Source organism: Camarhynchus parvulus, chromosome 4 (genome assembly GCF_901933205.1).
Source record: "Camarhynchus parvulus chromosome 4, STF_HiC, whole genome shotgun sequence".
NCBI lineage: Eukaryota > Metazoa > Chordata > Aves > Passeriformes > Thraupidae > Camarhynchus > Camarhynchus parvulus.
Window position 1 is genome coordinate 6,199,208 of NC_044574.1, and position 20,974 is coordinate 6,220,181.

The following is a 20,974-nucleotide window of genomic DNA, read 5'->3' on the forward strand; positions in this document are numbered from 1 at the left end:
ACTACAGGGAGAATTTTCAGAGTTCAACTTGTTGCATAAGCTCAGAAAAGTGAACATGGAGGCCATCTGGCAACTTCAGTGCTGGGAAGGAACTGATAGGTTAATTTTGTCTCAGGGTATCTCATCAAATGAGAGATTCACTTTTCCATTCATAACCTCTCTTCCTGTTTTAAGTTTTGTGATGTTTTTCAGTGTTTCTCCAAATTACCCTGAGTTCTGTGTGTTCCATTTCAGACTGAAGCTGCAAAGCTCATGTGACACAGAGCACAGCACTGGCAGCAGTAGTGTCAGCTAAGCCATGCCTAGGTTAACCAAAAATAACTATAAACAGGGCTGCTGCTAAATTCCATAACCTAAACCTTCAAATACTTCAACAAACAGTATGAACCATTTACGATACACAGTTTTCTTCTGCATTTCAAAGTACTGCATCAAATTAATTACATTTAATTAGTCAATTGAAGAAGACAGGCAAGGAACAGTACCTGAAATAGAAGAATTTTTATGTAACCATTCAGTGTTAAAAACAAGAGAATCAAACATCAGTTCAAATTAAAGAGCAGTTTCGAACAGAAGACATTTGATTAAAAGTTTCTTTTAACATTTAGAAATTTAAATACATTTACCTAAAGATGGTTAACTCCCATCTCTATGTTACTATACAATAGCTTAAAGCTAATTTAAATGCTAGTTCTATGTTAATGTAAATTCCAGAACTGCATTCTTAACTTTTAATGTAAATTGGTTATTAAACTGAGTGATTCCATACTTCCTCCCACCCCAAAATAAATTTTAAAAATTGAAGCTTTACAATGCCTTGAATAATATTTTTCAAAGGAGTAATTTGGAATAGTTCCCAACAGTTCTATAGGAGGTATTTTGTACAGTTTGGAGAGCAACTCCGTATAAAGTTCTATTGCAACTGAGCATTCACAGTATGCCACAGTCCATACATATTACTACATATACATATCAGGTTTGTAAACATTGGAAGAATACACAGAACATAGTACCACGATCCTCTGGTACTGCTGAAAGGAAGATGAGGTAACATTCATATAATCTCAAAGTCCACAGAGGTCCTGACTGAGTAGGTAAAACAGCTGCCAACGCTTCTGTTTCATAGTGTGTGGTTAAGGCGCTCTACGTCACGGTCTGCTAAGGCTGGATTCATTAGCTCTCAGTATCCCAACTGCATCTTTAACAGCATGGTAAATGACATTCTTCACCTGCAGGAGCAAAGCAAAAGGTGCTTGGTTTTACAAGCAAACAGCACAGATAGTTTCCCAGCTTTCCCACTTACTTCCCCTCACCCTGTGCAGGTCAGTTCATACACACTCATCTGCCCAACCTTCATGCAAATCACAAACTTGGGAAAACATTTGTTGTGTTTTAGTGTTTTTTTTGTAAAGGGTCAAGAGCACTGAGCATTGGGAATTTACCTGCAATTTATCTTCATGGTTTGTATGCGTATGTGACAGATATCTAAATTCCTGAGTGAGCCAGAAGCAGTGTTTGACATGCTCTGGGGATACAAAGTCTTCTGCAACTTTAATACAACTGTACAAATTATGAACCTAGAGAGAACAAACAAGCATTAGGCACGTGCTCAAGGGGCTGCCCAAGCAGTCAAGCCATTCCATGTCCCTGGTGCTTGCCTGGTGTGGAGCTCCTGCTGGGATGAAAACTACATCTCCTAGAAACTGTACAATAGCCCAGCCTTGAACTCCGTACTCCTGATGAAGGCGTTTCCTCAGTGATCGGTCCAGGTACCAGCTCTGATCATGAATGGGATCATGATCTACAGGGTTTTCTTGGCCTTGCTCTTCTGCAACCTGGCAAAGTCACAAGACAACAGCATTTTAACACTGCAGTCTGACTGGACAGACAAGTTGTATCTGTGGTATTCCACACCAACATGTGCCAGAAGGACTTGCACCATGTGCTCAGGTAGGAGAATTACACAATGCAAGTTTGGATCTTTACTCAGACCTCTGTCAAGGTTTCAGCATTGCTCAGGTCCCACTGGCTTCAAAGACGTTGCACATGTGGTATGGAAAATGCAAATAATCCCAACTGACAGTGGCAAGTGAAGCTGCCTGTGTTCACATTGGGAACCACTGTCACACATGGAACCAGTGTTGTGACACTACTCACACTGGAGAGGGACTGTGGAGAAGGGTGTGAAGTGACAGGACAGGGGAAATGGCTTTAAACTGAAGGACAGTAGGTTTAGATTAGAAGAAGAAATTAGGAAGAAATTCTTTCCTGTGAGGGCAGTGTAGCACTGGCACAGGCTGCCCAGAGAAGCTGTGGCTGCCCCATCCTTGGAAATGTTCCAGGCCAGGTTGGACAGGGCTCTCAGCAACCTGGTCCAGGGGAAGGTGTCCCTGCCCATTGCAGAGGATTGGAATGAGATCTTCTCAAAGCTCCCTTCCAACCCCAACCAGTCTGAGATTCTGTGACTCTACAGCCTGTGACTGGAAGACATTACCAAGTGTGGAATTCAGCAGGTGTCTGCCTTGAGGCCACAATCAGTCAGTGTGTGCTCACTGACCCAGACGATGCAAACCAGATTTTCAGGAGAAACGAGACTGGGAGGCACAACAAGCACTTCAGGACAGAAATTTGAGAGTTGTGGGGAGAGAATTTCTGTAAGAAGTTGCTGTATAAATCCAACTTGCTGCAGCAGCCATTTATACCCAGGACTGTACCCCAAAAACTCATTTGGGAGGAGATAAACAGCTTGATTCTATTCCACTAAAAGCTGCTGAAAGCCCCACACCTGCCAGCAAGTGTGATACAAGGACTGAGGCATGAGACACAGATGTCAAGACTCCAACTGCTAATACTTATCAAACCCAATATCATGTTTGATCAACCATAAGATTTGTTGTTAATATTAAATAAGTCTGTTGCAGCCTCTCCCAGCTTCCACCAAGAAAGCCATAAGCCTGACCAGGCCAACAGCTGTTTAGATAATCCAATTTATCTTTTTAAGCATCAGCATGTTGGCTCTTTCCACTTTCAGACCACCAAAGAAGTTTCACCATTAAGACCACAAAGAACTCTGGACCATCTGAGGTAAATTTGAACACTGAAACAAGCCCTTTTGGATGTGGTAGCACATCTCTACTAAACCCTCAACTCCCATGAAAACATGACACAAAATACCACCCTTAATTCAGACCATATAAAGGTAGGGAGGGAAAAAGGATCGTAAGAGAGAGAACAAGGAAGAGAGGAAGAGTGTTATGTACTGATGAACTGATCTGACATTTCTCTAAAATGTCTCACATTCTCCAAAAAAGGATCAAATTCAACTGCTTTGCCTTAAATCTAAACCAGTTATTTTCTTGTTCACTATGTAACATTACTCATCCAGCAGAGTGGGCAGAAGGAATAGCTACATACAAGGTAACTTCAAGCTTCAAATCTCCACCCTTTTCAGGTCCTACAAGACTCAAGGCATAGAAGTTTTGTCTTGGTACAACTCCAGTGATTTGTTTCCACAGTAACTGGCATATTAAGGTGGAGAAAAGCCCCAAAGATAGAGACTTGCAAGCCTCCACAGGCAGAAGATCAGTTTCTAAGATGAACAGCTCACCTTCTTAAGGAACTCTCGGATTTTCTCTGTATCCTTGGCAGCATAAATGTGCCACAGAGCTCCAGGTTTTTCACGGCTTTCAGTGAAACGCTTAATGGTCAGTTCATCAGAGTCTCCATCCTGGATGGTCTTCAGCACTTCTGTGGAAAGCAACACCAGCAGTTACACCACAGGATCGTCCCTCTGGCCACAGAAATATCCCCCCAGACACCACTAAAATTTTACCTTCTTCCTGATCAGCCTGGCCTTTGGGGATCCCCACGTAAACCATGACGTTGGCTGCGTCAGACACATCCAAGTGCAGGTTTGTTGTGCCATATTTTCTGTCCTCTGGTGTTATTAAGCCTGGGGGAGAAATCAAAGGGGGTTAAAAGGAGTAGCTGATCCATCAATAAGACAAAGAAATGTTACACCACTGTCAGAAGCACTTTCTGAGAAGATTAGAGTGCTTTTACTTCTACCAACAAATGCTTCCAGAACAGCAATTTGGTTTCTATCCAGGACCTTGCTCCATCTTGTGGTTTCTCAAGTGATCTGCTGACAGGCTGACATAGATCAATGTATCTCTGTCTAGCCTGTATGATACATAAAGTCATGTTTCAGTCCTGCTAGAAAAGGGTTTCTACAGCAGTTTAGAATAAAGCATTTGAGAAACAGTCTCTTTTTCACTCTAACCAGCAGCTGATACAGGATTTACTACCCACCATCTCTCTACTGGCCATGATGCTGCTCCATTTTAAATGTCTTTTGAGTGACAGCAGATAAACCAGACATGGAAGAAAACTGCTCAAGGAGAGATTAAAAGCTAAATGATACAGTTCAAAAAGGAGAACAACAAAAGTAATACAGCCAGAAGCAGCAAAACAACAAATACATGTTGCCAGCTACCGTAAAGAGGCTGTGGAGCAAGTTGACTGGAAATCTGGGAATAACTACTATTGGCTTGAAACCACCTGGACAAAAAGATGTCCAATAAAATAAATCATATCATGCTCTGGACATCATTGATACCTATAGATGAGCCAAATTCAGGTTTTCTGATCCATGGGATTAATCAAATTGTCTACAACAGCAAGGATTCACATAATCTACAATAAATTTCAATAGGAACATGTGGTCAGTGTGACCTTTAGAGTCAACACAAGAAAAATTCCTTACCATAGGCATTGTACATCTTGGGGCCCAAATCTGGTCGCACAAAATAGTTGGGAAGTCGAGAGGCAAGGTTGAGTTTGCCACCTCTCCTGGTATATTCTGGCAATGGGATATTTTTCATCAAATCATCAAACCTAAGGTAATGCAGCAAAATTTAACATTGGGTAGTGATAAACCAAAACCAGACTGAAACAGACTGCAGCAAAAGCTCTCTCCAGTTGAGGAAGTGTACTCTTTCCCTCGGGGGGTTTTTGCTGGACACCAGGAAAAGGAGCCAAACAAACAAGTCACAGAAATACAGCAAATAAATTTAACTGCTCTGGAGTAATGCTATTTCATTGTGTAATCATCTCAAGAAATATCAAATAGCTTAAATCCAAATACTTAAAAATGTTTGGTCAAAAAGTAAGCTTCCACTGAACTTCAGATTTCAAAGTGATCCAGGCTTTTTGGAGCAGTTTTAGGTGCTCACTTTACTTAGCAACAAACACAATGAACCACATAAAAATTTATCATTAAACTTGTGCAGGATTTCCATTTATGTCAGGCATCTCTCAGAAACAGAACTGTTCACATGGCACCAACTGCTGCTCAAAGCTGAGGCAGGTATCAAAACACAAGAATATTGCTACAGTCCGTTATTTTGGGGGTGTGCCACAGAAACAATGAACATTTCCTCTGGAAATTCATACCTAGAGGGCATCATATCTCTGAAGTCTTCTCCTGGAGGCCAGTCCTTAAGCTTCAGTACCATTGGCTCTCCCTCTTCTGTTCTCAGGCGACCTAATTTGAAATTATTAACAAGTCTTAGTTTTTAATAGTTGTACAACTCAGAATATGAAGAATTAAGATAAATCTTTATCTCAGTCTAAAACCATGTTCATTCCACAACTTTCCATGTAGAACTGAAGACACACAAGTTCCTCTGACACCAGAGTAGGGTATCACTCATGATAAACGTGTTACAACAGGAAATGTCAGACAGACAAGAAGCCCTTACTGCTTCCCTGCCCAAGCACTTTCTAGAATTTAGCTCAGAAACTGGTTTGAGGCCAAAAGCAGCTGATGAAGCCAAACCTCTTCAAAGATAAGTAACAAAAAAGAAAGGTGTGAGTCTTCCACCTCCCACTCTTCTTGCCCCAAGTATGAAACTCCATAAGCTTACAACTGATTTACACAGTAAAGCAGATCCTTAGATAAGGATGTGTAACAGATACATAAAGGAGAACCCCAGAAGAAATAGCAACTGTTAGTTCTCCTGGAAAACCTCAAGCTCACTTCCCCAAAATCTATTTTTATACAAAGTAACTTCAGTTCCTCAGAACAAAGTAGTACCTTCCAGTTAAATCAGCAGCACCCATTTAACCTGTGAGCACCACCCCCACCTGTGCTCTTCTGTTTCACTCAACTGGAATAAAAAAAAAAGCTGGCAGATAAACCCACTTGCTAGGAAGATCTCAAATTTCCTCAGAATGTTTCCCCAAAAGACTAAAGGCAGCCAAACATACTCCTGAGGGAGAGTACTTAATGGGAATGAGTTTTTATCCAGTCCACAATTCTACGAGCATAACTGTCTGCAATGCATCCCAACAAACTGCCCAAGGTGAGGAGAAATCCTTGAACATCTTGTACACTGCTTATGGATCACAAATCTGTGCTAGGACAGAATTATTGCTGCTGAGTGTTCTACCTACTGGAACAAAGATTCATAGTACTTACTTGAAATATCTTCAAAACCATCCCAGAAATCCCCTACAGTAGCTCCAGTGATGATTTCATTGGTCCTGCAGTTCACCAGATCTACTTCCTGTTGGCCAAATTCCTTCCTAAAGGACTCTGGTCTCCAGAGGTCTGCATTTAACTTGTGATGCACTCCTGACACCATTACAGGCTAGAAAGCAAAACAATATATTCTGAAGAATTATTAAACACCAAAAATTCTATCTACAACAGGGTAATACATAAAATACATGGAGCATTTGAATGCAGGCATTTTGCAAACTAGATGTTCAGTATGGCCTACCAGAATTCTGCCTTACCAGGCATCTGAGCATTCTCTCTGTTTTAAACTGAGGCAGCTTTTTATACAGACCCACAATTGAAGCTCTGTGCTTAGAAACAAATTTAAACAGTAGAACAGATCCTTAGATAAGGAAGTGTAATAGTGCTCCTGCCACACAATATGATGAAGGTTTAATGCTGCTTATCATTACAGTGGTTGTAGCTGTGCTTCAACTGAAGGACAAAGCACATGAACTGCAAATGGAAAAAGCAGGAAAATGAGGATACCTGTCCCTGCTTCCAGCACTCCCTGAAGACATTCCAGTTGCTCTCATTGTTGGGGTCCTGCAGGCACAGCAGGCGGTTGTCACACAACCAGTAGTGGGGGGTGTCAAAGCCCATGATCGTGGGCTTTATGGTCAGCCCCTGAGGCTTCTTGGGCAGGTCTGTAATGGCTCTGTTTTGCACCAGGGAAGCAAAAATGTCATCAAGGATTTTGGGTGTACTCTTCAGTCCATTGTCTGTCTGATAAAACACATGAAAGGACAACAATAAAAAATTAGTGCTCTTTTCTGCTGCCTTATCCTGCAGGCTTTAAAGAAGGTATTTGCCACTTTAAAAATTTTTCACCTGAGATACAATTGTGCAGAGAAAGCAACAACTGCAGAATTCTGCTGTCTAGAAATGCACCATCATCAAATGCCAGTGGCATTTCTTACACTTTATCTACAGAATTCTGACACAATTTCTGGTCTGATTTGCATCTCAGCAATACTGCAGAAACCCAGAATAGGACTTGCTTTATATCAAAGAGCAGAAATTCAGTTTTAGCAAAGAACTCTCAAAGCCAGTATTTTTCCCCATCACTTTGAAATAACCTCTGTAAGATCAGACAAAGCCCATAAACATCTGAAGTGAACCAGTCTGCAAATGAGGGAAGGGGAAGACACCACAGAAGGTTCCTCCCTCCATCTGCAAGTTCATTGGTGCTTCTTTCCTGAGTCTAAAAGACACCCCAATCAATGCAGCTGCCAGACTCTACCCTAAGGAAGTTCATCTGCTTTATCCCTTAGCTCCCAGTTCCTCAACAAGACTTAGCACCACTAAGCTACTCCTAACTGAGCACTGAAACTGATTTAATCCTTTTTCCCAAATGAAGATAATTTTACTGTGACAAGAAAATAAACTGCCTGTGGCAGCTGTTCCCAGGTTTAAAACAGAATCTAAGCCTGGGATCAACTCAAACTTGTAGGACAGAGTTTTTCCTGTACCTTTCCTGCAGAAGAGTTCAACAGGTTCCTCAAGAAGCCGGTGTTGTTGTTGCTCACAGGGGTTAATATTGCACTGTTGAATGTCTGCAGGGCTGCAGCTGGCTTGGCTAAGCTAGGGAGTGTCTGAAGAGGTTTATTTTCATTCTTTGAAATTGGTATGAGAAGTTTCTCTGAAATGAAGAAAGGAAAACCGTGAGAATACTTCAAAGCTGTGAAAATACTTTGGATTTTTTTCCAAGACAATATCCTCCTACATGCACATATGTACATATGTATAAATATCCTCCCAATACACACAGATAAAGTATTTCTGTCACTTAACTTTTTTCAATAAACCAACATTTTTAAAATTCCACATTCTAAAAAAAAAAAACACCAACAAAAAACCCCAAACAACAAGAATTCTCCAACTGAATTTTCAAGAATACTTGCATCAATGGGATTTTAATCCAGTTTTTGAAACACAATATGCTAACTCTGCCAGGCTTTACTCCAAGCCACTGAATACTCATTCCAGCAGGCCAATGACATCACTCTCAGCACAAGATTTTGCTGGGTCTGACCTATATTCTTCTGACAAACAGCCACAAAGGGGTTACTCTTCACTGGTTCTGCACATACCTTTGTTTTCTTTATTCACATTTCCACTGGTTAGGTTTGAAAACCAATTTAATGAAGGAGAAGTATTTACAGAAGCAGTTTGTTTGCTTCCAAGTGCTGACTTTAGAGGAGGATCATGTGTAGAGACTTGTGGGCTCAGGACAAAGCTGTTGTGTTGAAGGCCAGGCCTGTCCCCGGATGCCAAGTGCTGAAAAAGCAAAGCAATAACTTGTTTAGACACAAACACACTCTACACAAAGGGAATACAAGCAACAGCATGTCCAAATTCACTCTTTAAACAGTAAAATGGTCTGGCATTTCAAAACGTGTGATCTCCACCAGAGGTCAGCATTGCAGCTCAGGATCAGGAGATGGCAGCTCAGCAGGATTTGGCACCTCCTGAATTCAGGAGCAGCCAGAGTCCATCACCCCTCAAGACAAGCACAGAGAGCCAAGTTTCCCAGGTGCATTTTCTAGGATTGCTTGGGAACCAAGGGCAGTTTTAACAGCAGTTCTCTCATTTCTAGTCACAGCTGATGCTCAGGCCAGGGCTAAGCTGGAGCTCCAGCTCAGAGGAATAAAACAGACAGGGAATATTCCTAACTTTTTGTCTTAAGCTGGCAGCAAACATGCACTCACCTGCCAGGTGTGAGCTTCACCTGCCTGAGTGCAGCCCCGGCCTGGCCAGCACAATCCAAGCACAGGATTGTCCATCTCCTGTGCAGCTGATTTATCTGGGCATTTGGAGGTTCTAGGAACAGACTAACCAGAACCACAGCTTTGCCCTGGGACTCCTGCATGACTGGTGACATTTCCTCTCTCTGCTCAAACAATTTTCAGCTAAGAAATTATTCTGCTCCTTGGTCTGCCTGTCATTACATTCTCTATTTCATCTCTCTCTGACTGCTGATGCTTGGCAAGGATTCTAAACATGACATAATACAAAATGTTTCAACCTTTAATGAGCTTATCCTCACACAACCAGTGCAGTAACAACTTCTATAAACATGTGTAGATAAATTTAATGCAGCTCTTTGTCCAGAATCACAGGAAATCTTGATTCAGAAGACTGAAGCCAAGTCAGCTGAATGCTAACTTTTGATTCACAAAAGTATCTTCCATACTTGTAACAACTGAAATATTTTTTGTCTCTTCTGTTCCTTACTTACACCAAAATCAGGTCCAACTGCTGCTTAAACTTAAAGTAACATTTATTTTCAAAATAAGGCTATGAATAAGCATCTAATAAAATTAATATCACTTAATTCACCCCTTTCTTGTGAGATACTTCCAAACTATGCTATTAATTTGTGCTCTGTTTTCAAAAACAAAAATACACTACATCCTTTTATAAATATATGCATCTTCTGGAGTTTCCTTTATTTTGGTTTTTTTATAATACAGAGAAGCAAACTACCAGATTGCCAGAGAAATCAGTGATTCTCTACACTCCTCTAAACCTCAATATTTTTCATGTTTAGTTCCTTTATGAATCCAAGTACTCTTCTCCCTTACTCACTCTTTTAGATGCTGCATGTATTATATCCCCAGGAATAGCCAACAGGTCACTACCATTCCCACTCATCTGTTCTTCACATTCTTCTCTTAAGGGATCTCTCCATCTAATCCCATTTTTGCTCTAAAAATCCTCACTGAGCCTTTTTTAAGGGATAGGTCAACTAATGAGGGCTCAGTGTCAAAGGGACACAATGAGATTTCCCCAAAAACTTAAAGAAGAGCTGAACCAGAAAGATGAACAGTGAATACAAATTGTCCCTATGTGGTGGGGTTATCACAGAGGTCAGGGCTGGCAACCTACAAAGTCAAATCAGCAGTGGCTTCAGAAACATGCAATAGACTGGCACAAACTTAACTGCACAGACATAGAGGCAGTAACAATACCTGTTTGGAATCCTCCTTTAGAGCTGGCTTTGATAGTGCTTTGAACTGCTTATTTGCACAAGGACAGTTTGCCTTTATTCCCCATTTTGTTCTTACAGAGTGAACGATGTCACCAACATCATAGAGAGCTGAAGGGAGAGAAGCACAAATGAGCTCACATGTAATCACAACATCCAGCAGTCACCAAGACTCTAAGAAATTGTGTGTCTTGTGCAGCTACTAATATGTGACTACTGTTCATCATTAAACAAGAAGTTCTGCTACTTCTTTGTAAAGGTCAAAGATAATAAAATAGTATTAAACACACATGCTATTCCTGTCTTTGGATAATAAATGTTAAGCTTTTACTAACTTTACTATTAAAATCAAACCTCACTCAGTACAATATTAACAACACATAAAATCCTGCAGCACATTTTGATGTTAATCAAATATTTCCAGTACCTTTTCCAGGAATTATTTGTGTAGGCATTAGATTCTCCGGTTCATGTGCCTGCCCCTTCACACATTTAAACCAGGAGAAAGTATCAGAGTCATCATCTGTAAAACAAAACCATTACAGTTTTTTGTTACTGCTCTAGAAAGCCACATAATTATTGATACATCCAACCACAGGTCCACAACACATCCTTTTGGTTGGGAAGGCTTTTTTTTGGGTCATTTTTTTGGCTCATTTCTTACATCCAACCACAGGCCTACAACACATTCTTTTGTTTAGGAAGGCTTTTTTTTTGGCTTGTTTAAGGTTGCCATTGACTTCCAAGCCCAACACCGATTTTATTTCCCCTCTTCCCTCTTTGTTTCAGGTAGTAATAAGCACTCCCACCTTCATGTGAGCTTTTTTTCCTCATCCTGTAGCAATCCACACACACCCCAAAGCCACACTTGGAGCAGACCCAGTGCAGGTTGAAGATGGTGGTGTCGCACACGTCGCACATCTCGCGGACGCCGCGCACCGCGCGCTTCCAGGCCACCTGTCCTGCAGGCAGGAACGGGACAGTCACAGTGTTAGTGCCAACACATTCCGTGTTTGCATGGTAACTACAGCCACTTCAGCTACAGTGATGTGACGCACACTTGGTCTTGTACTGGGACTCCAAAAAGTGCTTTTGTTGTTACACAACAGTCCAAACAATTGAGAGCAGTTTGCTTCCTCCTGTGCAGCACCAACCACAGCTTTTATTCCTGACATGTGTCTGTCCAAGTTAACAAGCACTTTCCTCACATTCTCCTAAGTGGAAATCCCACAGACACTCCAGGAAATAAATTCAGGTACTGCTGGTGAGCTAAACTTAATGTGTTGCCACATTAACTTGCCACAACCAGCTTATCCTTGTTATCTATTCAGCAGCATGGTGGGCAAGTAGCTGTCTCCCTTTGGGGAGGTTTTATATGTTTGTCTGACCTTCTCAGAATGGTGAATTTTCTTTTCTGAAGCACTGACTGCTGCTGTCCAGGTTTCCTATGTACTCACTATAGTCCCCCTTTCTTCATCCCAAGACACTTCTTCAGTTCATTCAAAACATCCCAAACATTGACAGTATCTTGCAAAAAAAATTACAAGCTCTTCCAGAGCTGTATAATTTTTCAGTGAATCTGATTATGCAAGAATTATTTTAGCCTGATCTCCACTTCCTTATGTTGCCAGCTAGAAAACTAGACAAGACAAAAAGCACACACCTGCCTCCTCCTACCACCTTCCACACTTGTAACTTCTCTGGAACTTTCCTGCCCACAATGTTTCTTAATTTTAAAAGCAAGTTATGAGAGACCATGTCCTAATGCATGCTAAGAAAACCATACCAGCATCCAAGACATCTGCTGCTCTTGTTCTGAATAATGCCCATTGACTATGTATGGAACAACACTGGAATAGCTGAGGACAATTTGTTCTTGAGTAGGATGTAAAAATTGTTTGACTACTAGCTTCAGAATTCTTCCAAGAGACACAGGTCTAAATATCACCAGCTCCATTCTTCTCTGCTCTTAAAAAACATGCATTATATTTATCATTTTCTAGGTCAACTCTCTAATTTCCCCCAAAAAGGATCAAGGTTTTTTCTTATCTTTTGAATGCAATTTCCTATCTTTTCTGAGTCTTCTCTCTTTGTACTCCTCCTATTTTTTTGGTTCCTCTCTGTAGTTTAATCCTGTTTCCTTTTGGCATTTGGTAGCCAAGGAACAACATGACCAAACAAGCTGTTTTTCTATACTAGTCAATCTTTTACTTCACAGGGAAAATACATTTAAATTTACCATAACTTCAAGCCATGGTGGCAGAAGAATCTCCCTTTTTCCTGTGCTGAATGAGCACTCTCCCACTGTACTGTTCAAAGAACACCACATATTCAGACTGTAAATTACTTCTTTCCTGCCCAGGGCATTCAAAATAGCCTCCATATAAATGAAAGTGGGTTCCCTTACTCTCACCAGTCAGGGCAATAAAATCAAAGATGAATTAATGAGATTTTGCTCCTTTCAAGCCAATTCCAGAACTCACACGTCTGTGTTTTTTTAAGCAGAGGATGCTTCTGGTAGCTATGCCAACAGACGTATCCTCTGCTATTAAGAAACACCACACCTTCCCTTTGTTTCATGAATTCACCCAAAACTTCACTCTCCCAGAAGTCTCTCTGTATTTCAGCCTACACATCTCACTCTGTCTATAGATAATTTGGTTCCACAGACCTGAACATGTAGCAGATCAAGAGAAGAGCAAAGTCTACAGATTCCAAGCAGCCCAAGGTAAGACCCCACAGTGAATATTGCTGGAATATCTCAAGTCTTCCCCCTGCTTTTGAAGGGCATTCAAGCTTGTTCAGCTTTTTTCCTTCTTTCAGAACAGTGGAGTGACTGCCAAACTGAGAGGATCTTTATCTAATGTCAACACTCCACAAACACAGCAGACAGTGGCAATCTCCTAAACTGTGCTGTACCCTGGTCATGCACTTAAAATCCAGAAAACAAACACAGTTTTAGAGTCATTCTGCTCCGAGAAGTGATTATGCAAGGTTGTACACTTCCCCATTTGCCTGCTCACATTTGCTACAGAAATATTTTGATGTGGCCAAACCCCGGTGTTTGGGGGTGCTAAGCTTGCCCTGTCTACACTAATTACCCTCCCCAATCAGTTATCCCATCATCAGCACTCCTCTGGTCCATGCCCAGTAGGGCTGCACACCGTCACTTCTAAAAGTGCTACTGGAAACTTGCAGGGGGAAAAAAAAAATCTCTTTTCCTGACAGACAGCATTAGGTCCATGATGCAATTACAATATAACAGGACCAAAGCAATCTAACAGAATCTGTGCAAAGTAAAATCTTTATTTTATTTTCACACCAAGAATAGATTTTTTTGTCAGCTACCTGGTAGTTTACTTGTTTTTTTTTTTCCCCTTTGTAACAGGAAAAGTAATTTGAAAAATTGAGAAACAACTTCTGATGAAGAAGGGTGGAATTGCCCTTCCCTTTCCCCCTCCCTGTGAGGAGCAAAGAGTTGTTGACACCAGTTCACAGTGGCTCTTAACCATTCCCACTCTGAAAAGAGAGAGGGACACACAAGTCTTACATGATATTTCCAAATATATGCAATTAACTTTCACACAGAAGCTTAAAGCTTCACATAAAGCTGTGAAAACACAAATGATTTCAATACAAATTGATCTTACTGTGTGGTTCAATCGTTGACATGACTTCCTTTTCAGATATCACCAGCTGGCAGAAGTGGTCTCCAATGTTGGCCAGGATGTACTTTGCTGTGTCCAGATCTAGACCCACAACGTTTTTGGATAAAGGGAGCCACAGGCTAATGGCCTCAGGGTCGTACTTATTTGGAGTTAAGAAACCTTCCTCACGCAGTATTCCATGCTTATTAAACTGCAGCCTGATGAAAAAGGGGGAAAAGGAGAAAAAGCCCTCATCATCTCAAATGCTGTACTGGTTTAAATTCATTCCAACCAGTCAATGCTTGAGCTGCAAATGTGTTCTGTATGCCAATGAATTTACTCAAAGGTTACAACAGACATGGGTAAACATACTGGTCACTAGCATTAAGCACGTTCAATGCACTGCTTGTTTTAAAGAAAAAAAGACTGAAAAAATTCAGGTTTTTAGTTAGGAAATCTACCTTACAACAAGTAGCTCTTTATTCACACAAAACCAAATCAGATTTACAATTTTTAAAATGCACTGGCATTAAGGCCACATCTAGAGATGGCAACAGCAATAATTTTATCTAGGACTACATACAATTCTCAAAAGAAGTTAGAATGCCTTAAATATAGACTATATTTCAAGTAACAATTCACTTGGGAGCAGCTGTCAAAAAGCATCAAGTGAAATCTGAGTAAGATATATTCTTGAGTGATTCTGAGTAGGTGGAAAGAATGAGATCTATATTGATAGTAGTGTCATAAATGGAAAACATGAAGAGCTCTGTTCAGGAACCTTTTTACTAAATGCTGAAGAAGGAAGGTGATTTCTGATGACAACATGTGCTCACTGTAGTGTTAGGTGTGCCATGAGAACATGTGCTGGCAGCTGCTGTCCTCAGACAAATGCCATCTCCAGATTTGTCAGATTGCACATTCAATGAAAAGGAATAATTCCATCAGTTTCAAGTTCTAAACCAAAGGATTCGTGTGATTTGAACTGCACTGCAAGTCTGGATTGCTACCCTGAGAGGATGAATTAGCATACTGTGTTGTTACTTTGGTCTCACACATCAGATTATACAAAGATTTACTATAGTAAAATCTCTAATCTGAGGATAAATAACAGATTAGTAACACATTTGTATTTTTTAAGATGTTTAGCAACAAAACTGAATTCCAGTGGGTGCACAAATTAACATTTCCATGAGAAGCTTAAACGTCCCCAGCTGAAAGCCCATAGCCACTTACTGCAACCCTTCCATGGCTGTGGGTTCATGGCTAACATTTCAGGTGTCCAACCATTGAACTTTGGGAAACCTGCATGGAATCTACCCTCTCATTAGTATCTCTAATTCTACTGAGCTGTAGCACTCAAACTCATATTATCCTACTGGCACTCAGCCCAGAACAGCAAAATAAAGACCTCTAAATCCTGCCAAAATATTTTCTGCTCAAATGAAGCACTTGTATAATTTCTAAGGGCTAAAAAACCATTGGCAGCCGCTCATTAGTTGGGTATATTGGTCTTATAGCTACACACCAGCATTAAATAGCTCTGCAACAGAGACCTCCATGAGACTATTCTGGGCTTTTTTCCACCTTTTAGATGGTGTTGATGTGAATTGTTCTCACCTCCTGAAGTGGAAGAAGCGGCAGAAGACGGTGGAGTCCCTCTGCTCCTTGTTCTTGCGGTAGCTGTCCAGGCGGCACTCGCGGCACTTGTGCAGGTGAGGGGCGATGTTGTTGCAGGAGCCGTCCTGCACAAAGGCCTCCCCGCTCTGCTGCAGCTTCTTCACTTTAGCAGCATCAGCCAAAATGGACTTGCGGACAATTACTGCAGGGAGAGCAGCCAGAGTTAGAAAAACCTCGGTTTTTCTCACAGAAGTGCCAGCAAATTTATTTTAGTGAAAGATTCACATCAACTTTTCCTGTAAGTTTCACGTTAACACTGAAACTAAGTTATGCTAAAAATATTTGCAGTTGGCAGAAACCTCTTCTCCAGTCAGCAGGAACTGTCTCAAGCTGCAGTTCCACTGAAGTCACACAGACTCTGTGCAACCAAGAGCTCCTTTCACTTTTTTACAGAGGAGCATTTTGAAACAACATCTGTTTTTAAAGGAAGTTCTTCAGCCAGAGTTGGAGCCCTGAGCAACCATATTTCACAATAAATTGGGACAGAGTACAACCTGGCTATTTCTCAGTCCTGTTTTCCCCCTTCATGATGCAACAGCTTTCAGCATCTTACTGTAACAGATGCCAAACATTTCCCTTCCTCCTACACTGCCAGTGAGGCCTTGCAGGGGACACAACAGTGACTGCTTGGCTGGCTGTGTATCCATGCTAATTATGGAACAGCACATGGTAATCCAAGACCAAGCAACAAGAGATAGAAAAAAAAAGGGAGGTAGGTATGTAGGGGGATTCCCAGAATCATGAACAATCAGCACAGCAGGACACATGACACCAGGAGTCCAGCTCCTTAAACAACCACAGCCTTTCCCCACGTGTCCCATGTGAAAACCTGAAGAGCTCACCAAATGGAAAAGAGGAACAAGGTGGGTGGTTTTGGGGCTGAGTGGGTTTTAATTTTTCATGGTGGTGGTTGGGTTTGTGTCTGTTTTGCTCTCATGACAGTTTTTTAAATCAAAGCCCCTCTTGAACAGAGCTTTCTTGAGGACAGCTTCCATCCCTAGTCATGTTTGTAAAATTTAGGGCCATTGCTAAAAGGTAGGCTCATTACGCCATCAGCATCTGTATTCCAAAAGAACCTTGATTTTGTAACCTCTTTTGCCATTCTGTTCTTGCATATATTTTGTAACAATTTATTTCTAAAAATTAAGGATTAGTCCTTTTCCTTTATCAGGAAAAGGTGTTTCTCCAGCTTGTTGCATTCCTGTCTTAAAAGTACATACAAATAACTCAAATTGCTGCTTTACTCACACAATTACTAATTTTGCATCTGTAACACATTAACTACTTCTAAGTAGTTAGAAATTACAAGGACTTTCAAGTGACAGGAAATTTTAGGAACACTTACTATTATCCTGGACCTTGGCACTTCCAGTCCAAAAGCTTTCACTTTCACTTTTGTCACAAAGAATCTCATTTGAATTTCTTCTAGTGAAAAACTCCATGTCTGCAAGTTCATCAATCTTGTTTCCTTTGTGGCTGCTGTGACTGCTGCAGCTGCTTTGTGATTTAAGCCCACACTCACTGAAGGACAGAAGATGAGCATCTGAGGTTGAGGGTCTGCAATCTAAAGTTCTTTGCAGTTCAACAGTGCCACTGCCTCTGGGTATTGCTACGGAAGGGTTGGGATGCTGCAACTGTTTTATGGAAATGCATTCCTTGGGAAAGTTTGTTGTGGCCTTCATAAAAGGTTCATTAGTATTCTTCAGGTTGGTTCCCTTTTCATTAGCTGAATCAGTTAAAGATGAAGGTCTTGAGGTTTTCAAAGAGGTATATTTACCATTTTGCTCACTGGGATTTTGTGTTTGTTCTTTAGACATAAAGCCCACTTTAGGAAAGGCTGTCAGCTCTTCTGTCAATGGTTTAACTCCAGTATTGAGACAGGAAGGGTGAGTTTCTGGTAGGCTTCGTCTACATGTGCTGAAACACAACATGCAATCATTAGGAAAAAACCCACAAATGTGTCACAAAAATCAGAGCATCAGCTGCTCAATCTAGCCACACTTAAAGCTTGAAAGAAGAAATTTAGTTATTTAATTATGTGCTTTGAGTTCTGATGTGTGAGTATTTTAAATTCTGTGTGAGGCTAAATGGGTTTTTTACAGTGTTTTATTTGAGTTTAATTTTTTTTAAAGTCAGAACAATAAAACTGTACACCCATGTAAGCACACACAAATCTGGGTATTTGCTGCTACTCCACTTCCTTCTCTCACAAATAAACAGTTGCTTTCTCATTTCCTCCAGGCAACTGCTGAAAAACAAAATGCATTTCATTTGCATGTCTGTGGCAAGATTCTCAAGGAACTTCTGACTGGCACACAAGTCACTATGCTGGAGACTGTAAAACCTCTCTCACAAAAAAAACTTTTAAAAAAATCCTATTTTCCACATTCAGCATGTGAGACAAAACTAGCAGAAAAACCTCTATTAGCATTTCAAAATTGGGTTTTCCTGTCACACTATTTCTACCATTACATCCATTTTGTGACAGAACTGAGGGCAACAAAAGTCCAAAGGCACTGGTGTTCAACAGAACTGTAACTGGGGACCTGTAGCTGATCTGCAAGAAAGCAGACACCTGCCTGAACAGGTTCTGGTTTTCCTGGGGGCAGGGAAGGAATGCATTTGACAAAGAAGGCACCACACCTGTGTATCCTTTTACAGATGGGGACAATGAAACAGTGACAATAGCCTGGGACATTGAAGGGCCACTTCCTTAAAGTTATGTAAGAACATGGCATTACGAAGTAAATTACATATCCAGGGCAGGCAAATCTAACACTTTCCTATGCTGCTATAGCAGAAGAGTAGTTACTACAGCTCTTGAAAATTACCTCAGAGTTTGTTGTGCTAAGAATCAGAATTCTTTTTGGAGGTAAAATGTCTGTATAAGCATAAAACTGCTTCCTTACCCCTGAGGAGTCTCTGCACCAAGGTTGGGTGGTGAGTTGGCTGGCAGGGGCAGGCCTGGGTGCCTTTGGTCTTTATTTGCAGGAGTACATCCCAGCAGGGCTTCACCCAGCACAGTTGGTACTGACTGCACGTGTCCCTGACTGGGAGAAACCTGTAAGGGAGATTTTAACAGTTAGGAAAATTCAGGATAATAAATTATGGCTTTGTAGGGTTCAGCCTGAAAGGAAAAATAGAATAATACTCTTCTTACCATGTTTAATAAAGTCAATAAAAGAATCACTCAGTTCATTAGGTGGAAAGACTTCATAGTGTCCTTTTAAACTTCATAGGTTCCATGAAAGACTGCTCATGTTAATTCATTTCCCTCCAATTAACAACTAACTTTTTTGGGGAAGTGTATTAAGAAAGTGGGAAAAAGGACACAAAGCTCTGCTCTTTGTAACTGCCAGTGCAACAATGTTTCTAAAGTAATTGCAGTAATTGGCAGTCAGAAATAGATTTCTAATCTCAGCTGAAAATCCCAGTGAAAATCAGAACTGTGAAGATTGACAGCATTACCAAAGATCTAGATGTGAACTTGCTTGTAGCAAGAAAATCTCTGCACCAGAGTTCTAGAAAGTGCTAAGTACAAAAATCCTACATTGATTAAATCACCATCCTAAGAAATCTGTAATTCATTTAGGAATACAACAGGCCTACCAAATTAGCAGGTGTCTTTAGAACAGCAGCTTTTCTGTGGGGGTTCTTCCCCAGGTGGGAAGTTACACTACAGGTCCTTAGCATCAGCTCCAAAATATTTCCTTTGCTTTGGTATTACAAAGCTGTCAGGCACCAAGTCAAGCTCTCAGAAAAATGCTGCAGATAATTAACTCCACACAAGAAATCAGTACTATCACATATTTATTAACAAAAAATATGGCTTCAGCTAATCACTCCCACTGACATCCACCAAAATCAGAGTAACAAATAGCTTCTGGTTTCCTTATTAGAAAGCACACTCACTGGAAGCACTGTGAAAAAAATGGTTGCACGGCATGTCCCAAAGAGTGCAAAAGTGAAAAACGATCCAGTTCTCTGAAGGAAGGCAGACTGGAAAATGAGAAGTAAGTAACTCCACTACTTTAAGGAAAAACTATAGTAAAACAAGTTATGAATTCAGACAGTGGTAATTCTTGAGCAGGGCATTTGGAATGTGAGAATGTGAAATACAGCCCAGCTTTGTGTGCGTCAAGCAGAAATGATGCAGAAAACTGAAGAAAGGCAAACTGAGCACCAAAAGCTGCTAAAGGTACCCAAGCACGAGCTGTGGAAACCCAAGACTGCAATCCTTTGCTCCTCCATGGTGCCCTGCTGCACACTCCTCCTCCTCAGCAGTTTATTTATCTCTCAGTGATAGCTGGCAGGTCACTCACAAAAGAAATGAAAGTAGACATGAGAGTACCAGAAAAATCACATCCCCTTTCTGTACTGGAACAACCTTCAACTGCTTGTGCACCTTGAATCAAAGCATCCAAGTGCAGCTGAAGGTTTTGTGTTCATGTACAAAATGGTTAAAGAAAGAACATGAAAAGCAAAGGTTATAAACCTCAGAACTCCTTTGTGTTTTCTCCTACTGCAAGAATACACGACCAGGCAGACCAACTCTCAAGCAGAAGGAGGGGGTAAAAAGTACAGTTTAAAAAACCCCAAACAAACAAAAATTGAACAAACAAAAACCCCAACAAACCACCAACATTCAAGGCTTAGTAGCTTTTGCTCCAATTATCACAAGGCAAGATGTTCAATTCATGCCCAGACGAGTTTGAAAGAACTCAACACACTCTCCAAGGGATTATATTTCTCATTCTACTTTCCAATCTAATCCTTATTTAAGATGTTTTGAGAAGTGACATAATCATTATGTAACAGCCATATATAACAGAGCAAGACATTACCTCAGGAGAAGATTTTGTGTGTTTAGCATCAACACTTCCACTGCTGTCAGATGACTTCCTTTTCACACCCCCAAAGCTTTTTGATTTATCTGGAAGAGAAGGTGATCAAGATTAGTCTATCACAAATAACCTACTTAGTGCTTGAAGGATAAAAAGTAATAGGTCTTACCACATTTTCCATTGTTGTCATATATGATTTCAACATGAATTAATTCTGGATCAAGAGTTTTTAAAGCTGGAATCTTGGACA

General features: G+C 40.8%; 1 protein-coding gene across 3 annotated transcripts in view; it reads right to left on the reverse strand.

The window, feature by feature from the left end:
- Positions 1-486: 486 nt before the first annotated feature.
- Positions 487-20,974, reverse strand: part of KDM3A (lysine demethylase 3A) — a 28,969-nt gene continuing 8,481 nt past the window's right edge. For all 3 annotated transcript variants that reach the window (XM_030946892.1, XM_030946890.1, XM_030946891.1), the window contains exons 7-26: positions 20,894-20,966; positions 20,725-20,813; positions 18,790-18,941; positions 17,226-17,797; positions 15,821-16,022; positions 14,204-14,418; positions 11,363-11,515; positions 10,981-11,076; positions 10,537-10,664; positions 8,656-8,842; positions 8,035-8,204; positions 7,052-7,288; positions 6,482-6,653; positions 5,455-5,545; positions 4,766-4,896; positions 3,833-3,952; positions 3,608-3,747; positions 1,659-1,835; positions 1,443-1,577; positions 487-1,229 (exon numbers count right to left, since the gene is read on the reverse strand). In XM_030946892.1, the coding sequence (XP_030802752.1) occupies positions 1,149-1,229; positions 1,443-1,577; positions 1,659-1,835; positions 3,608-3,747; positions 3,833-3,952; positions 4,766-4,896; positions 5,455-5,545; positions 6,482-6,653; positions 7,052-7,288; positions 8,035-8,204; positions 8,656-8,842; positions 10,537-10,664; positions 10,981-11,076; positions 11,363-11,515; positions 14,204-14,418; positions 15,821-16,022; positions 17,226-17,797; positions 18,790-18,941; positions 20,725-20,813; positions 20,894-20,966 (3,321 nt within the window). In that variant the 3' untranslated portion in view covers positions 487-1,148. The remainder of the gene's footprint in view (positions 1,230-1,442; positions 1,578-1,658; positions 1,836-3,607; positions 3,748-3,832; positions 3,953-4,765; positions 4,897-5,454; positions 5,546-6,481; positions 6,654-7,051; positions 7,289-8,034; positions 8,205-8,655; positions 8,843-10,536; positions 10,665-10,980; positions 11,077-11,362; positions 11,516-14,203; positions 14,419-15,820; positions 16,023-17,225; positions 17,798-18,789; positions 18,942-20,724; positions 20,814-20,893; positions 20,967-20,974) is intronic.